Source organism: Oncorhynchus kisutch, linkage group LG29 (assembly GCF_002021735.2).
Source record: "Oncorhynchus kisutch isolate 150728-3 linkage group LG29, Okis_V2, whole genome shotgun sequence".
In the NCBI taxonomy this organism is placed as follows: domain Eukaryota; kingdom Metazoa; phylum Chordata; class Actinopteri; order Salmoniformes; family Salmonidae; genus Oncorhynchus; species Oncorhynchus kisutch.
In genome coordinates, this window is record NC_034202.2 from 40,690,027 (window position 1) to 40,707,394 (window position 17,368).

Genomic DNA, 17,368 nt, shown 5'->3' on the forward strand with positions numbered 1-17,368 from the left:
GACGAGAGACAACTCCAACCTGACAGAGAGAAGGCGAGAGACAACTCCAACCTGACAGAGAGGAAACAACTCCAACTTGACAGAGAGGAGACGAGCGACAACTCCAACCTGACAGAGAGGAGACGAGCGACAACTCCAACCTGACAGAGAGGAGACGAGAGACAACTCCAACCTGACAGAGAGGAGACGAGAGACAACTCCAACCTGACAGAGAGAAGGCGAGAGACAACTCCAACCTGACAGAGAGAAGGCGAGAGACAACTCCAACCTGACAGAGAGGAGACGAGAGACACTCCAACCTGACAGAGAGGAGACGAGAGACAACTCCAACCTGACAGAGAGGAGATGAGGAGACGAGAGACAACTCCAACCTGACAAAGAGAAGGCGAGAGACAACTCCAACCTGACAGAGAGGAGATGAGGAGACGAGAGACAAGTCCAACCTGACGGAGAGGAGACGAAACAACTCCAACCTGACAGAGAGAAGGCGAGAGACAACTCCAACCTGACGGAGAGAAGGCGAGAAACAACTCCAACCTGACAGAGAGGAGACGAGAGACAACTCCAACCTGACGGAGAGAAGGCGAGAGACAACTCCAACCTGACAGAGAGGAGACGAGAGACAACTCCAACCTGACGGAGAGGAGATGAGGAGACGAGAGACAACTCCAACCTGACGGAGAGGATACGAGAGTCAACTCCAACCTGACAGAGAGGAGATGAGGAGACGAGACAACTCCAACCTGACAGAGAGAAGGCGAGAGACCACTCCAACCTGACGGAGAGAAGGCGAGAAACAACTCCAACCTGACAGAGAGGAGACGAGAGACAACTCCAACCTGACAGAGAGGAGACGAGAGACAACTCCAACCTGACAGAGAGGAGACGAGAGACAACTCCAACCTGACAGAGAGGAGACGAGAGACAACTCCAACCTGACAGAGAGAAGGCGAGAGACAACTCCAACCTGACAGAGAGGAACAACTCCAACTGACAGAGAGGAGACGAGCGACAACTCCAACCTGACAGAGAGGAGACGAGCGACAACTCCAACCTGACAGAGAGGAGACGAGAGACAACTCCAACCTGACAGAGAGGAGACGAGAGACAACTCCAACCTGACAGAGAGAAGACGAGAGACAACTCCAACCTGACAGAGAGAAGGCGAGAGACAACTCCAACCTGACAGAGAGGAGACGAGAGGACAACTCCAACCTGACAGAGAGGAGACGAGAGACAACTCCAACCTGACAGAGAGGAGATGAGGAGCGAGAGACAACTCCAACCTGACAAAGAGAAGGCGAGAGACAACTCCAACCTGACAGAGAGGAGATGAGGAGACGAGAGACAAGTCCAACCTGACGGAGAGGAGACGAGAGACAAGTCCAACCTGACAGAGAGGAGACGAGAGACAAGTCCAACCTGACAGAGAGGAGACGAGAGACAAGTCCAACCTGACAGAGAGGAGACGATAGACAAGTCCAACCTGACAGAGAGGAAACGAGAGACAACTCCAACCTGACAGAGAGGAGACGAGAGACAACTCCAACCTGACAGAGAGGAGACGAGAGACAACTCCAACCTGACGGAGAGGAGACGAAACAACTCCAACCTGACAGAGAGAAGGCGAGAGACAACTCCAACCTGACGGAGAGAAGGCGAGAAACAACTCCAACCTGACAGAGAGGAGACGAGAGACAACTCCAACCTGACAGAGGGGAAACAACTCCAACTTGACAGAGAGGAGACGAGCGACAACTCCAACCTGACAGAGAGGAGACGAGAGACAACTCCAACCTGACAGAGAGGAGATGAGGAGACGAGAGACAACTCCAACCTGACAGAGAGGAGACGAGAGACAACTCCAACCTGACAGAGAGAAGACGAGAGACAACTCCAACCTGACAGAGAGAAGGCGAGAGACAACTCCAACCTGACAGAGAGGAGACGAGAGACAACTCCAACCTGACAGAGAGGAGACGAAACAACTCCAACCTGACAGAGAGAAGGCGAGAGACAACTCCAACCTGACGGAGAGAAGGCGAGAAACAACTCCAACCTGACAGAGAGGAGACGAGAGACAACTCCAACCTGACAGAGAGGAGACGAGAGACAACTCCAACCTGACAGAGAGGAGACGAGAGACAACTCCAACCTGACAGAGAGGAGACGAGAGACAACTCCAACCTGACGGAGAGAAGGCGAGAGACAACTCCAACCTGACAGAGAGGAGACGAGAGACAACTCCAACCTGACGGAGAGGAGACGAGAAACAACTCCAACGTGACGGAGAGGAGACGAGAAACAACTCCAACGTGACAGAGAGGAGATGAGAGACAACTCCAACCTGACAGAGAGGAGACGAGAGACAACTCCAACCTGACAGAGAGGACACGAGGAGACGAGAGACAACTCCAACCTGACGGAGAGGAGACGAGACAACTCCAACCTGACAGAGAGGAGACGAGAGACAACTCCAACCTGACAGAGAGAAGGCGAGAGACAACTCCAACCTGACGGAGAGGAGACGAGACAACTCCAACCTGACAGAGAGGAGACGAGAGACAACTCCAACCTGACAGAGAGGAGACGATAGACAACTCCAACCTGACGGAGAGGAGACGAGAGACAACTCCAACCTGACAGAGAGGAGATGAGGAGACGAGAGACAACTCCAACCTGACGGAAGAGGAGACGAGAGACAAGTCCAACCTGACAGAGAGGAAACGAGAGACAATTCCAACCTGACAGAGAGGAGACGAGCGACAACTCCAACCTGACAGAGAGGAGACGAGAGACAACTCCAACCTGACAGAGAGGAGATGAGGAGACGAGAGACAACTCCAACCTGACAGAGAGAAGACGAGAGACAACTCCAACCTGACAGAGAGAAGGCGAGAGACAACTCCAACCTGACAGAGAGGAGACGAGAGACAACTCCAACCTGACAGAGAGGAGACGAGAGACAACTCCAACCTGACAGAGAGGAGATGAGGAGACGAGAGACAAGTCCAACCTGACGGAGAGGAGACGAGAGACAAGTCCAACCTGACGGAGAGGAGACGAGAGACAAGTCCAACCTGACAGAGAGGAGACGAGAGACAAGTCCAACCTGACAGAGAGGAGACGAGAGACAAGTCCAACCTGACAGAGAGGAGACGAGAGACAACTCCAACCTGACGGAGAGGAGACGAGAGACAACTCCAACCTGACGGAGAGGAGACGAGAGACAACTCCAACCTGACAGAGAGAAGGCGAGAGACAACTCCAACCTGACGGAGAGAAGGCGAGAAGAAACAACTCCAACCTGACAGAGAGGAGACGAGAGACAACTCCAACCTGACAGAGAGGAGACGAGAGACAACTCCAACCTGACAGAGAGAAGGCGAGAGACAACTCCAACCTGACAGAGAGGAGATGAGGAGACGAGAGACAACTCCAACCTGACGGAGAGGATACGAGAGTCAACTCCAACCTGACAGAGAGGAGATGAGGAGACGAGACAACTCCAACCTGACAGAGAGAAGGCGAGAGACCACTCCAACCTGACGGAGAGAAGGCGAGAAACAACTCCAACCTGACAGAGAGGAGACGAGAGACAACTCCAACCCTGACAGAGAGGAGACGAGAGACAACTCCAACCTGACAGAGAGGAGACGAGAGACAACTCCAACCTGACAGAGAGGAGACGAGAGACAACTCCAACCTGACAGAGAGGAGACGAGAGACAACTCCAACCTGACAGAGAGAAGGCGAGAGACAACTCCAACCTGACAGAGAGGAGGAAACAACTCCAACTTGACAGAGAGGAGACGAGCGACAACTCCAACCTGACAGAGAGGAGACGAGCGACAACTCCAACCTGACAGAGAGGAGACGAGAGACAACTCCAACCTGACAGAGAGGAGACGAGAGACAACTCCAACCTGACAGAGAGAAGACGAGAGACAACTCCAACCTGACAGAGAGAAGGCGAGAGAGACAACTCCAACCTGACAGAGAGGAGATGAGGAGACGAGAGACAAGTCCAACCTGACAAAGAGAAGGCGAGAGACAACTCCAACCTGACAGAGAGGAGATGAGGAGACGAGAGACAAGTCCAACCTGACGGAGAGGAGACGAGAGACAAGTCCAACCTGACAGAGAGGAGACGAGAGACAAGTCCAACCTGACAGAGAGGAGACGAGAGACAAGTCCAACCTGACAGAGAGGAGACGAGAGACAAGTCCAACCTGACAGAGAGGAGACGATAGACAAGTCCAACCTGACAGAGAGGAGACGATAGACAAGTCCAACCTGACAGAGAGGAAACGAGAGACAACTCCAACCTGACGGAGAGGAGACGAGAGACAACTCCAACCTGACGGAGAGGAGACGAAACAACTCCAACCTGACAGAGAGAAGGCGAGAGACAACTCCAACCTGACGGAGAGAAGGCGAGAAACAACTCCAACCTGACAGAGAGGAGACGAGAGACAACTCCAACCTGACAGAGAGGAAACAACTCCAACTTGACAGAGAGGAGACGAGCGACAACTCCAACCTGACAGAGAGGAGACGAGAGACAACTCCAACCTGACAGAGAGGAGATGAGGAGACGAGAGACAACTCCAACCTGACAGAGAGGAGACGAGAGACAACTCCAAAATGACAGAGAGAAGACGAGAGACAACTCCAACCTGACAGAGAGAAGGCGAGAGACAACTCCAACCTGACAGAGAGGAGACGAGAGACAACTCCAACCTGACAGAGAGGAGACGAGAGACAACTCCAACCTGACAGAGAGGAGATGAGGAGACGAGAGACAACTCCAACCTGACAGAGAGGAGACGAGAGACAACTCCAACCTGACAGAGAGAAGACGAGAGACAACTCCAACCTGACAGAGAGAAGGCGAGAGACAACTCCAACCTGACAGAGAGGAGACGAGAGACAACTCCAACCTGACAGAGAGGAGACGAAACAACTCCAACCTGACAGAGAGGAGACGAGAGACAACTCCAACCTGACGGAGAGAAGGCGAGAGACAACTCCAACCTGACAGAGAGGAGACGAGAGACAACTCCAACCTGACAGAGAGGAGATGAGGAGACGAGAGACAACTCCAACCTGACGGAGAGAAGGCGAGAGACAACTCCAACCTGACAGAGAGGAGACGAGAGACAACTCCAACCTGACAGAGAGGAGACGAGAGACAACTCCAACCTGACGGAGAGGAGACGAGAAACAACTCCAACGTGACAGAGAGGAGATGAGAGACAACTCCAACCTGACAGAGAGGAGACGAGAGACAACTCCAACCTGACAGAGAGGACACGAGGAGACGAGAGACAACTCCAACCTGACGGAGAGGAGACGAGACAACTCCAACCTGACAGAGAGGAGACGAGAGACAACTCCAACCTGACAGAGAGAACGCGAGAGACAACTCCAACCTGACGGAGAGGAGACGAGACAACTCCAACCTGACAGAGAGGAGACGAGAGACAACTCCAACCTGACAGAGAGAAGGCGAGAGACAACTCCAACCTGACGGAGAGGAGACGAGAGACAACTCCAACCTGACGGAGAGGAGACGAGAGACAACTCCAACCTGACGGAGAGAAGGCGAGAAACAACTCCAACCTGACAGAGAGGAGACGAGAGACAACTCCAACCTGACAGAGAGGAGATGAGGAGACGAGAGACAACTCCAACCTGACGGAGAGGAGACGAGAGACAAGTCCAACCTGACAGAGAGGAAACGAGAGACAATTCCAACCTGTCAGAGAGGAAACGAGCGACAACTCCAACCTGACAGAGAGGAGATGAGGAGACGAGAGACAACTCCAACCTGACGGAGAGGAGACGAGAGACAAGTCCAACCTGACAGAGAGGAAACGAGAGACAATTCCAACCTGACAGAGAGGAGACGAGCGACAACTCCAACCTGACAGAGAGGAGACGAGAGACAACTCCAACCTGACAGAGAGGAGATGAGGAGACGAGAGACAACTCCAACCTGACAGAGAGAAGACGAGAGACAACTCCAACCTGACAGAGAGAAAGGCGAGAGACAACTCCAACCTGACAGAGAGGAGACGAGAGACAACTCCAACCTGACAGAGAGGAGACGAGAGACAACTCCAACCTGACAGAGAGGAGATGAGGAGACGAGAGACAACTCCAACCTGACAAAGAGAAGGCGAGAGACAACTCCAACCTGACAGAGAGGAGATGAGGAGACGAGAGACAAGTCCAACCTGACGGAGAGGAGACGAGAGACAAGTCCAACCTGACAGAGAGGAGATGAGAGACAAGTCCAACCTGACAGAGAGGAGACGAGAGACAAGTCCAACCTGACAGAGAGGAGACGAGAGACAACTCCAACCTGACGGAGAGGAGACGAGAGACAACTCCAACCTGACGGAGAGGAGACGAAACAACTCCAACCTGACAGAGAGAAGGCGAGAGACAACTCCAACCTGACGGAGAGAAGGCGAGAAACAACTCCAACCTGACAGAGAGGAGACGAGAGACAACTCCAACCTGACAGAGAGAAGACGAGAGGACAACTCCAACCTGACAGAGAGGAGATGAGGAGACGAGAGACAACTCCAACCTGACGGAGAGAAGGCGAGAGACAACTCCAACCTGACAGAGAGGAGACGAGAGACAACTCCAACCTGACAGAGAGGAGACGAGAGACAACTCCAACCTGACGGAGAGGAGATGAGGAGACAACTCCAACCTGACGGAGAGGATACGAGAGTCAACTCCAACCTGACAGAGAGGAGATGAGGAGACGAGAGATAACTCCAACCTGACGGAGAGGAGACGAGACAACTCCAACCTGACAGAGAGAAGGCGAGAGACCACTCCAACCTGACGGAGAGAAGGCGAGAAACAACTCCAACCTGACAGAGAGGAGACGAGAGACAACTCCAACCTGACAGAGAGGAGACGAGAGACAACTCCAACCTGACAGAGAGGAGACGAGAGACAACTCCAACCTGACAGAGAGGAGACGAGAGACAACTCCAACCTGACAGAGAGGAGACGAGAGACAACTCCAACCTGACAGAGAGAAGGCGAGAGACACTCCAACCTGACAGAGAGGAAACAACTCCAACTTGACAGAGAGGAGACGAGCGACAACTCCAACCTGACAGAGAGGAGACGAGCGACAACTCCAACCTGACAGAGAGGAGACGAGAGACAACTCCAACCTGACAGAGAGAAGGCGAGAGACAACTCCAACCTGACAGAGAGGAGACGAGAGACAACTCCAACCTGACAGAGAGGAGACGAGAGACAACTCCAACCTGACAGAGAGGAGATGAGGAGACGAGAGACAACTCCAACCTGACAGAGAGGAGACGAGAGACAACTCCAACCTGACAGAGAGAAGACGAGAGACAACTCCAACCTGACAGAGAGAAGGCGAGAGACAACTCCAACCTGACAGAGAGGAGACGAGAGACAACTCCAACCTGACAGAGAGGAGACGAGAGACAACTCCAACCTGACAGAGAGGAGACGAGAGACAACTCCAACCTGACAAAGAGAAGGCGAGAGACAACTCCAACCTGACAGAGAGGAGATGAGGAGACGAGAGACAAGTCCAACCTGACGGAGAGGAGACGAGAGACAAGTCCAACCTGACAGAGAGGAGACGAGAGACAAGTCCAACCTGACAGAGAGGAGACGAGAGACAAGTCCAACCTGACAGAGAGGAGACGAGAGACAAGTCCAACCTGACAGAGAGGAGACGATAGACAAGTCCAACCTGACAGAGAGGAGACGATAGACAAGTCCAACCTGACAGAGAGGAAACGAGAGACAACTCCAACCTGACAGAGAGGAGACGAGAGACAACTCCAACCTGACGGAGAGGAGACGAGAGACAACTCCAACCTGACAGAGAGGAAACAACTCCAACTTGACAGAGAGGAGACGAGCGACAACTCCAACCTGACAGAGAGGAGACGAGAGACAACTCCAACCTGACAGAGAGGAGATGAGGAGACGAGAGACAACTCCAACCTGACAGAGAGGAGACGAGAGACAACTCCAACCTGACAGAGAGAAGACGAGAGACAACTCCAACCTGACAGAGAGAAGGCGAGAGACAACTCCAACCTGACAGAGAGGAGACGAGAGACAACTCCAACCTGACAGAGAGGAGATGAGGAGACGAGAGACAACTCCAACCTGACGGAGAGAAGGCGAGAGACAACTCCAACCTGACAGAGAGGAGACGAGAGACAACTCCAACCTGACGGAGAGGAGACGAGAGACAACTCCAACCTGACGGAGAGGAGACGAGAAACAACTCCAACGTGACAGAGAGGAGATGAGAGACAACTCCAACCTGACAGAGAGGAGACGAGAGACAACTCCAACCTGACAGAGAGGACACGAGGAGACGAGAGACAACTCCAACCTGACGGAGAGGAGACGAGACAACTCCAACCTGACAGAGAGGAGACGAGAGACAACTCCAACCTGACAGAGAGAAGGCGAGAGACAACTCCAACCTGACGGAGAGGAGACGAGACAACTCCAACCTGACAGAGAGGAGACGAGAGACAACTCCAACCTGACGGAGAGAAGGCGAGAAACAACTCCAACCTGACAGAGAGGAGACGAGAGACAACTCCAACCTGACAGAGAGGAGATGAGGAGACGAGAGACAACTCCAACCTGACGGAGAGGAGACGAGAGACAAGTCCAACCTGACAGAGAGGAAACGAGAGACAATTCCAACCTGTCAGAGAGGAAACGAGCGACAACTCCAACCTGACAGAGAGGAGATGAGGAGACGAGAGACAACTCCAACCTGACGGAGAGGAGACGAGAGACAAGTCCAACCTGACAGAGAGGAAACGAGAGACAATTCCAACCTGACAGAGAGGAGACGAGAGACAACTCCAACCTGACAGAGAGGAGACGAGAGACAACTCCAACCTGACAGAGAGGAGATGAGGAGACGAGAGACAACTCCAACCTGACAGAGAGAAGACGAGAGACAACTCCAACCTGACAGAGAGAAGGCGAGAAGACAACTCCAACCTGACAGAGAGGAGACGAGAGACAACTCCAACCTGACAGAGAGGAGACGAGAGACAACTCCAACCTGACAGAGAGGAGATGAGGAGACGAGAGACAACTCCAACCTGACAAGAGAAGGCGAGAGACAACTCCAACCTGACAGAGAGGAGATGAGGAGACGAGAGACAAGTCCAACCTGACGGAGAGGAGACGAGAGACAACTCCAACCTGACAGAGAGAAGACGAGAGACAACTCCAACCTGACGGAGAGGATACGAGAGTCAACTCCAACCTGACAGAGAGGAGATGAGGAGACGAGAGACAACTCCAACCTGACGGAGAGGAGACGAGAAAACTCCAACCTGACAGAGAGAAGGCGAGAGACCACTCCAACCTGACGGAGAGAAGGCGAGAAACAACTCCAACCTGACAGAGAGGAGACGAGAAACAACTCCAACCTGACAGAGAGGAGACGAGAGACAACTCCAACCTGACAGAGAGGAGACGAGAGACAACTCCAACCTGACAGAGAGGAGACGAGAGACAACTCCAACCTGACAGAGAGGAGACGAGAGACAACTCCAACCTGACAGAGAGAAGGCGAGAGACAACTCCAACCTGACAGAGAGGAAACAACTCCAACTTGACAGAGAGGAGACGAGCGACAACTCCAACCTGACAGAGAGGAGACGAGCGACAACTCCAACCTGACAGAGAGGAGACGAGAGACAACTCCAACCTGACAGAGAGGAGACGAGAGACAACTCCAACCTGACAGAGAGAAGACGAGAGACAACTCCAACCTGACAGAGAGAAGGCGAGAGACAACTCCAACCTGACAGAGAGGAGACGAGGAGACGAGAGACAAGTCCAACCTGACGGAGAGGAGACGAGAGACAACTCCAACCTGACGGAGAGGAGACGAGAGACAACTCCAACCTGACGGAGAGGAGACGAAACAACTCCAACCTGACAGAGAGAAGGCGAGAGACAACTCCAACCTGACGGAGAGAAGGCGAGAAACAACTCCAACCTGACAGAGAGGAGACGAGAGACAACTCCAACCTGACAGAGAGGAAACAACTCCAACTTGACAGAGAGGAGACGAGCGACAACTCCAACCTGACAGAGAGGAGACGAGGAGACGAGAGACAACTCCAACCTGACAGAGAGGAGACGAGAGACAACTCCAACCTGACAGAGAGAAGACGAGAGACAACTCCAACCTGACAGAGAGAAGGCGAGAGACAACTCCAACCTGACAGAGAGGAGACGAGAGACAACTCCAACCTGACAGAGAGGAGACGAGAGACAACTCCAACCTGACAGAGAGGAGATGAGGAAACGAGAGACAACTCCAACCTGACAGAGAGGAGACGAGAGACAACTCCAACCTGACAGAGAGAAGACGAGAGACAACTCCAACCTGACAGAGAGAAGGCGAGAGACAACTCCAACCTGACAGAGAGGAGACGAGAGACAACTCCAACCTGACAGAGAGGAGATGAGGAGACGAGAGACAACTCCAAACTGACGGAGAGGAGACGAGAGACAACTCCAACCTGACAGAGAGGAGACGAGAGACAACTCCAACCTGACAGAGAGAAGACGAGAGACAACTCCAACCTGACAGAGAGAAGGCGAGAGACAAGTCCAACCTGACAGAGAGGAAACGAGAGACAATTCCAACCTGTAAGAGAGAAAACGAGAGACAACTCCAACCTGACAGAGAGGAGACGAGAGACAACTCCAACCTGACGGAGAGGAGACGAGAGACAACTCCAACCTGACGGAGAGGAGACGAGAGACAACTCCAACCTGACAGAGAGGAGACGAGAGACAACTCCAACCTGACAGAGAGAAGACGAGAGACAACTCCAACCTGACAGAGGAGATGAGGAGACGAGAGACAAGTCCAACCTGACGGAGAGGAGACGAGAGACAAGTCCAACCTGACAGAGAGGAGACGATAGACAAGTCCAACCTGACAGAGAGGAGACGATAGACAACTCCAACCTGACGGAGAGGAGACGAGAGACAACTCCAACCTGACGGAGAGGAGATGAGGAGACGAGAGACAACTCCAACCTGACGGAGAGGATACGAGAGTCAACTCCAACCTGACAGAGAGGAGATGAGGATACGAGAGTCAACTCCAACCTGACAGAGAGGAGATGAGGAGACGAGAGACAACTCCAACCTGACGGAGAGGATACGAGAGTCAACTCCAACCTGACAGAGAGGAGATGAGGAGACGAGAGACAAGTCCAACCTGACAGAGAGGAGACGATAGACAAGTCCAACCTGACAGAGGAGACGATAGACAAGTCCAACCTGACAGAGAGGAGACGAGAGACAAGTCCAACCTGACAGAGAGGAGACGAGAGACAAGTCCAACCTGACAGAGAGGAGACGAGAGACAAGTCCAACCTGACAGAGAGGAGACGAGAGACAAGTCCAACCTGACAGAGAGGAGACGAGAGACAACTCCAACCTGACAGAGAGGAGACGAGAGACAACTCCAACCTGACAGAGAGAAGACGAGAGACAACTCCAACCTGACAGAGAGGAGACGAGAGACAACTCCAACCTGACAGAGGAGATGAGGAGACGAGAGACAACTCCAACCTGACGGAGAGGAGACGAGAGACAACTCCAACCTGACAGAGAGGAGACGAGAGACAAGTCCAACCTGACGGAGAGGAGACGAGAGACAAGTCCAACCTGACAGAGAGGAGACGAGAGACAAGTCCAACCTGACAGAGAGGAGACGAGAGACAAGTCCAACCTGACAGAGAGGAGACGAGAGACAAGTCCAACCTGACAGAGAGGAGACGATAGACAAGTCCAACCTGACAGAGAGGAGACGATAGACAACTCCAACCTGACGGAGAGGAGACGAGAGACAACTCCAACCTGACGGAGAGGAGATGAGGAGACGAGAGACAACTCCAACCTGACGGAGAGGATACGAGAGTCAACTCCAACCTGACAGAGAGGAGATGAGGAGACGAGAGACAACTCCAACCTGACGGAGAGGATACGAGAGTCAACTCCAACCTGACAGAGAGGAGATGATAGACAAGTCCAACCTGACAGATAGGAAACGAGAGACAATTCCAACCTGTCAGAGAGGAGACGAGAGACAAGTCCAACCTGACAGAGAGGAGACGAGAGACAAGTCCAACCTGACAGAGAGGAGATGAGGAGACGAGAGACAAGTCCAACCTGACAGAGAGGAGACGATAGACAAGTCCAACCTGACAGAGGAGACGATAGACAAGTCCAACCTGACAGAGAGGAAACGAGAGACAAGTCCAACCTGACAGAGAGGAGACGAGAGACAAGTCCAACCTGACAGAGAGGAGACGAGAGACAAGTCCAACCTGACAGAGAGGAGACGAGAGACAAGTCCAACCTGACAGAGAGGAGACGAGAGACAAGTCCAACCTGACAGAGAGGAGACGAGAGACAAGTCCAACCTGACAGAGAGGAAACGAGAGACAACTCCAACCTGACAGAGAGGAGACGAGCGACAACTCCAACCTGACAGAGAGGAGACGAGAGACAACTCCAACCTGACAGAGAGGAGATGAGGAGACGAGAGACAACTCCAACCTGACGGAGAGGAGACGAGAGACAACTCCAACCTGACAGAGAGGAGACGAGAGACAACTCCAACCTGACAGAGAGAAGACGAGAGACAACTCCAACCTGACAGAGAGGAGACGAGAGACAACTCCAACCTGACAGAGGAGATGAGGAGACGAGAGACAACTCCAACCTGACGGAGAGGAGACGAGAGACAACTCCAACCTGACAGAGAGGAGACGAGAGACAAGTCCAACCTGACGGAGAGGAGACGAGAGACAAGTCCAACCTGACAGAGAGGAGACGAGAGACAAGTCCAACCTGACAGAGAGGAGACGAGAGACAAGTCCAACCTGACAGAGAGGAGACGAGAGACAAGTCCAACCTGACAGAGAGGAGACGATAGACAAGTCCAACCTGACAGAGAGGAGACGATAGACAACTCCAACCTGACGGAGAGGAGACGAGAGACAACTCCAACCTGACGGAGAGGAGATGAGGAGACGAGAGACAACTCCAACCTGACGGAGAGGATACGAGAGTCAACTCCAACCTGACAGAGAGGAGATGAGGAGACGAGAGACAACTCCAACCTGACGGAGAGGATACGAGAGTCAACTCCAACCTGACAGAGAGGAGATGATAGACAAGTCCAACCTGACAGATAGGAAACGAGAGACAATTCCAACCTGTCAGAGAGGAGACGAGAGACAAGTCCAACCTGACAGAGAGGAGACGAGAGACAAGTCCAACCTGACAGAGAGGAGACGAGAGACAAGTCCAACCTGACAGAGAGGAGACGAGAGACAAGTCCAACCTGACAGATAGGAAACGAGAGACAATTCCAACCTGTCAGAGAGGAGACGAGAGACAAGTCCAACCTGACAGAGAGGAGACGAGAGACAAGTCCAACCTGACAGAGAGGAGACGAGAGACAAGTCCAACCTGACAGAGAGGAGACGAGAGACAAGTCCAACCTGACAGAGAGGAGACGAGAGACAAGTCCAACCTGACAGAGAGGAGATGAGGAGACGAGAGACAACTCCAACCTGACGGAGAGGAGACGAGAGACAACTCCAACCTGACGGAGAGGAGACAACTACAACCTGACAGAGAGAAGGCGAGAGACAACTCCAACCTGACGGAGAGAAGGCGAGAAACAACTCCAACCTGACAGAGAGGAGACGAGAGGCAACTCCAACCTGACAGAGAGGAGACGAGAGACAACTCCAACCTGACAGAGAGGAGATGAGGAGACGAGAGACAACTCCAACCTGACGGAGAGGATACGAGAGTCAACTCCAACCTGACGGAGAGGAGACGAGAGACAACTCCAACCTGACGGAGACGAGACGAGAAACAACTCCAACCTGACAGAGAGGAGATGAGAGACAACTCCAACCTGACAGAGAGGAGACGAGAGACAACTCCAACCTGACAGAGAGGAGACGAGAGACAACTCCAACCTGACGGAGAGGAGACAACTCCAACCTGACAGAGAGGAGATGAGAGACAACTCCAACCTGACAGAGAGGAGATGAGGAGACGAGAGACAACTCCAACCTGACGGAGACGAGACGAGACAACTCCAACCTGACAGAGAGAAGGCGAGAGACAACTCCAACCTGACAGAGAGAAGGCGAGAGACAACTCCAACCTGACGGAGAGGAGACGAGACAACTCCAACCTGACAGAGAGGAGACGAGAGACAACTCCAACCTGACGGAGAGGAGACGAGAGACAACTCCAACCTGACAGAGAGGAGACGAGAGACAACTCCAACCTGACGGAGAGGAGATGAGGAGACGAGAGACAACTCCAACCTGACGGAGAGGAGACGAGAGACAACTCCAACCTGACGGAGAGAAGGCGAGAAACAACTCCAACCTGACAGAGAGGAGATGAGGAGACGAGAGACAACTCCAACCTGACAGAGAGGAGATGAGGAGACGAGAGACAACTCCAACCTGACGGAGAGGAGACGAGAGACCAACTCCAACCTGACGGAGAGGAGACGAGAGACAACTCCAACCTGACGGAGAGGAGACGAGAGACAACTCCAACCTGACGGAGAGGAGACGAGAGACAACTCCAACCTGACAGAGAGGAGACGAGAGACAACTCCAACCTGACAGAGAGGAGACGAGAGACAACTCCAACCTGAACGGAGAGGGAGATGAGGAGACGAGAGACAACTCCAACCTGACGGAGAGGATACGAGAGACAACTCCAACCTGACGGAGAGGAGACGAGAGACAACTCCAACCTGACGGAGAGAAGGCGAGAAACAACTCCAACCTGACGGGAGAGGAGATGAGGAGACGAGAGACAACTCCCAACCTGACGAGAGGAGATGAGGAGACGAGAGACAACTCCAACCTGACGAGAGGAGACGAGAGACAACTCCAACCTGACGAGAGGAGACGAGAGACAACTCCAACCTGGACAGAGAGGAGACGAGAGACAACTCCAACCTGACAGAGAGGAGACGAGAGACAACTCCAACCTGACAGAGAGGAGACGAGAGACAACTCCAACCTGACAGAGAGGAGACGAGAGACAACTCCAACCTGACAGAGAGGAGACGAGAGACAACTCCAACCTGACAGAAAGGAGACGAGAGACAACTCCACCTGACAGAAAGGAGACGAGAGACAACTCCAACCTGACAGAGAGGAGACGAGAGACAACTCCAACCTGACAGAGAGGAGACGAGAGACAACTCCAACCTGACAGAGAGGAGACGAGAGACAACTCCAACCTGACAGAAAGGAGACGAGAGACAACTCCAACCTGACAGAGAGGAGACAGAGACAACTCCAACCTGACAGAGAGGAGACGAGAGACAACTCCTAACAACTGACTAAGGGCAGATCCATTATTCTAGACATGAATATGCGTCAGTGTGTCTGGAGTAGATCAGGGTGCAGACAAACTCAGTACTGCCTGGCTGGAACAGACTGTCTGGGCGCAGTCTTCCCTTAAGATCTGCCATGGAGATGGTGTGTGTTACCTAGCAGCCTCGTACATCTTGATGGTCATCAGTGTATCCTCCATGGTCTTGTTAACGAGTGTATTGATGCTGGACACAAAGAAGTTGATGGCTCCTAGCAGTGTCTCTCCGTTCTTGCATAATAACTTCTGGGTCTCTGCGTTGTACCCAAACTCATCCTGTAGGAAACATCATTAAAACACACACACACACACACACTGATCAATCTGATCAAATCAACCAATACATCAATCAGTCCAACCAACAAATCAACCAGTGTATTCAAAGAAATCACCTGAGCTAAAACCCCAAACAGTGTTAAGTGACAGTCCTACCTCTTGATTTAAGGTCAGGGGTTACAGGTCAGGGGTTAAAGGTGATTTCTGGCTGAGGGGTCTGGGTTAGGGGTCAGCCTAGGGGTTAGAGGTCAGGTTCTAACCAGTAGTTCAGGTGATTTCTGGCTGAGGGGTCTGGGTTAGGGGTCAGCCTAGGGGTTATAGGTCAGGTTCTCACTCGTAGTTCAGGTGATTTCTGGGTTAGGGGTCTGGGATTAGCCTCGAGGTTATAGGTCAGGTTCTCACCCGTAGTTCAGGTGATTTCTGGGTTGGAGGTTAGGGGTCTGGGATTAGCCTAGAGGTTATAGGTCAGGTTCTCACTCGTAGTTCAGGTGATTTCTGGGTTAGGGGTCTGGGATTAGCCTAGAGGTTATAGGTCAGGTTCTCACCCGTAGTTCAGGTGATTTCTGGGTTAGGGGTCTGGGATTAGCCTAGAGGTTATAGGTCAGGCTCTCACCCGTAGTTCAGGTGATTTCAGGCTGAGGTCGGTGAAGGTGTCCCCGAGGGCGTGTTGCGTCTGCACCATGCTGTACAAGTGATTGGTCAGGGCTCTGGCCAATCGCAGCACAGTCTCATACTTCCTCTTGGTGTCCCGGAGAACTTCTATCTGAGCCTCCAGTTCTAGATCCACAGTCCGAGAACCACGACCAAACCGCTCTGCGATCATCTGTTTAGTGCACTGGAGAGAACGAGAGAGGGAAGCAAGGAAGGAGAGGAGGAGCGAGGGAGGGGGAAGCAAGGAAGGAGAGAGGAAGGAGGGAGAGAGAGAGAGGAGGGAGGGAGGGGGAAGCAAGGAAGGAGAGAGAAGGAGGAGCGAGAGAGGAGGGAAGGAGGAGGGAGAGAGAGAGGAGGGAGGGAGGAGGGAGAGAGAGAGAAGGGAGGGAGGAGGGAGAGAGAGAGAAGGGAGGGAGGAGGGGAGAGAGAGAGAAGGGAGGGAGGAGGGAGAGAGAGAGAGAGGGAAGCAAGGAAGGAGAGAGGAGGGAGGGAGGAGGGAGAGAGAGAGAGGGAAGCAAGGAAGGAGAGAGAAGGAGGAGGGAGGGAGGAGGAGGGAGAGAGGAGGAGGGAGGAGGAGGGAGAGAGAGGGAGGAGGAGGGAGAGAGGATGAGAGGAGGGAGGGAGAGAGAGAGAGAGAGAGAGAGAGAGGAGGGAGGGAGGGAGGAGGAGGGAGAGAGAGAGAGAACAAGGAAGGAGAGAGAAGAGGAGCGAGGGAGGAGGGAGAGAGAGAGGAGGAAGGAGAGAGAGAGAGGTGGAGAGAGAGAGGAGGGAGGGAGGAGGAGGGAGAGAGAGGGAGGGAGGGAGAGAGAGGAGGGAGGGAGGAGGAGGGGAGAGAGAGAGGAGGGAGGGAGAGAGAGAGGACAGAGGGAGAGAGAGAGGAGGGAGGGAGGACAGAGGGAGAGAGAGAGGAGGGAGGGAGGAC

At 53.1% G+C, this 17,368-nt stretch overlaps 1 protein-coding gene across 1 annotated transcript in view; it reads right to left on the reverse strand.

The window, feature by feature from the left end:
- arfip2b (ADP-ribosylation factor interacting protein 2b) overlaps positions 1–17,368 on the reverse strand; it is a 40,835-nt gene that overhangs the window by 22,899 nt on the left and 568 nt on the right. Inside the window, exons 2-3 of the mRNA XM_031809089.1 lie at positions 16,409–16,689; positions 15,638–15,795 (exon numbers count right to left, since the gene is read on the reverse strand). Of these exons, the coding sequence (XP_031664949.1) occupies positions 15,638–15,795; positions 16,409–16,689 (439 nt within the window). The remainder of the gene's footprint in view (positions 1–15,637; positions 15,796–16,408; positions 16,690–17,368) is intronic.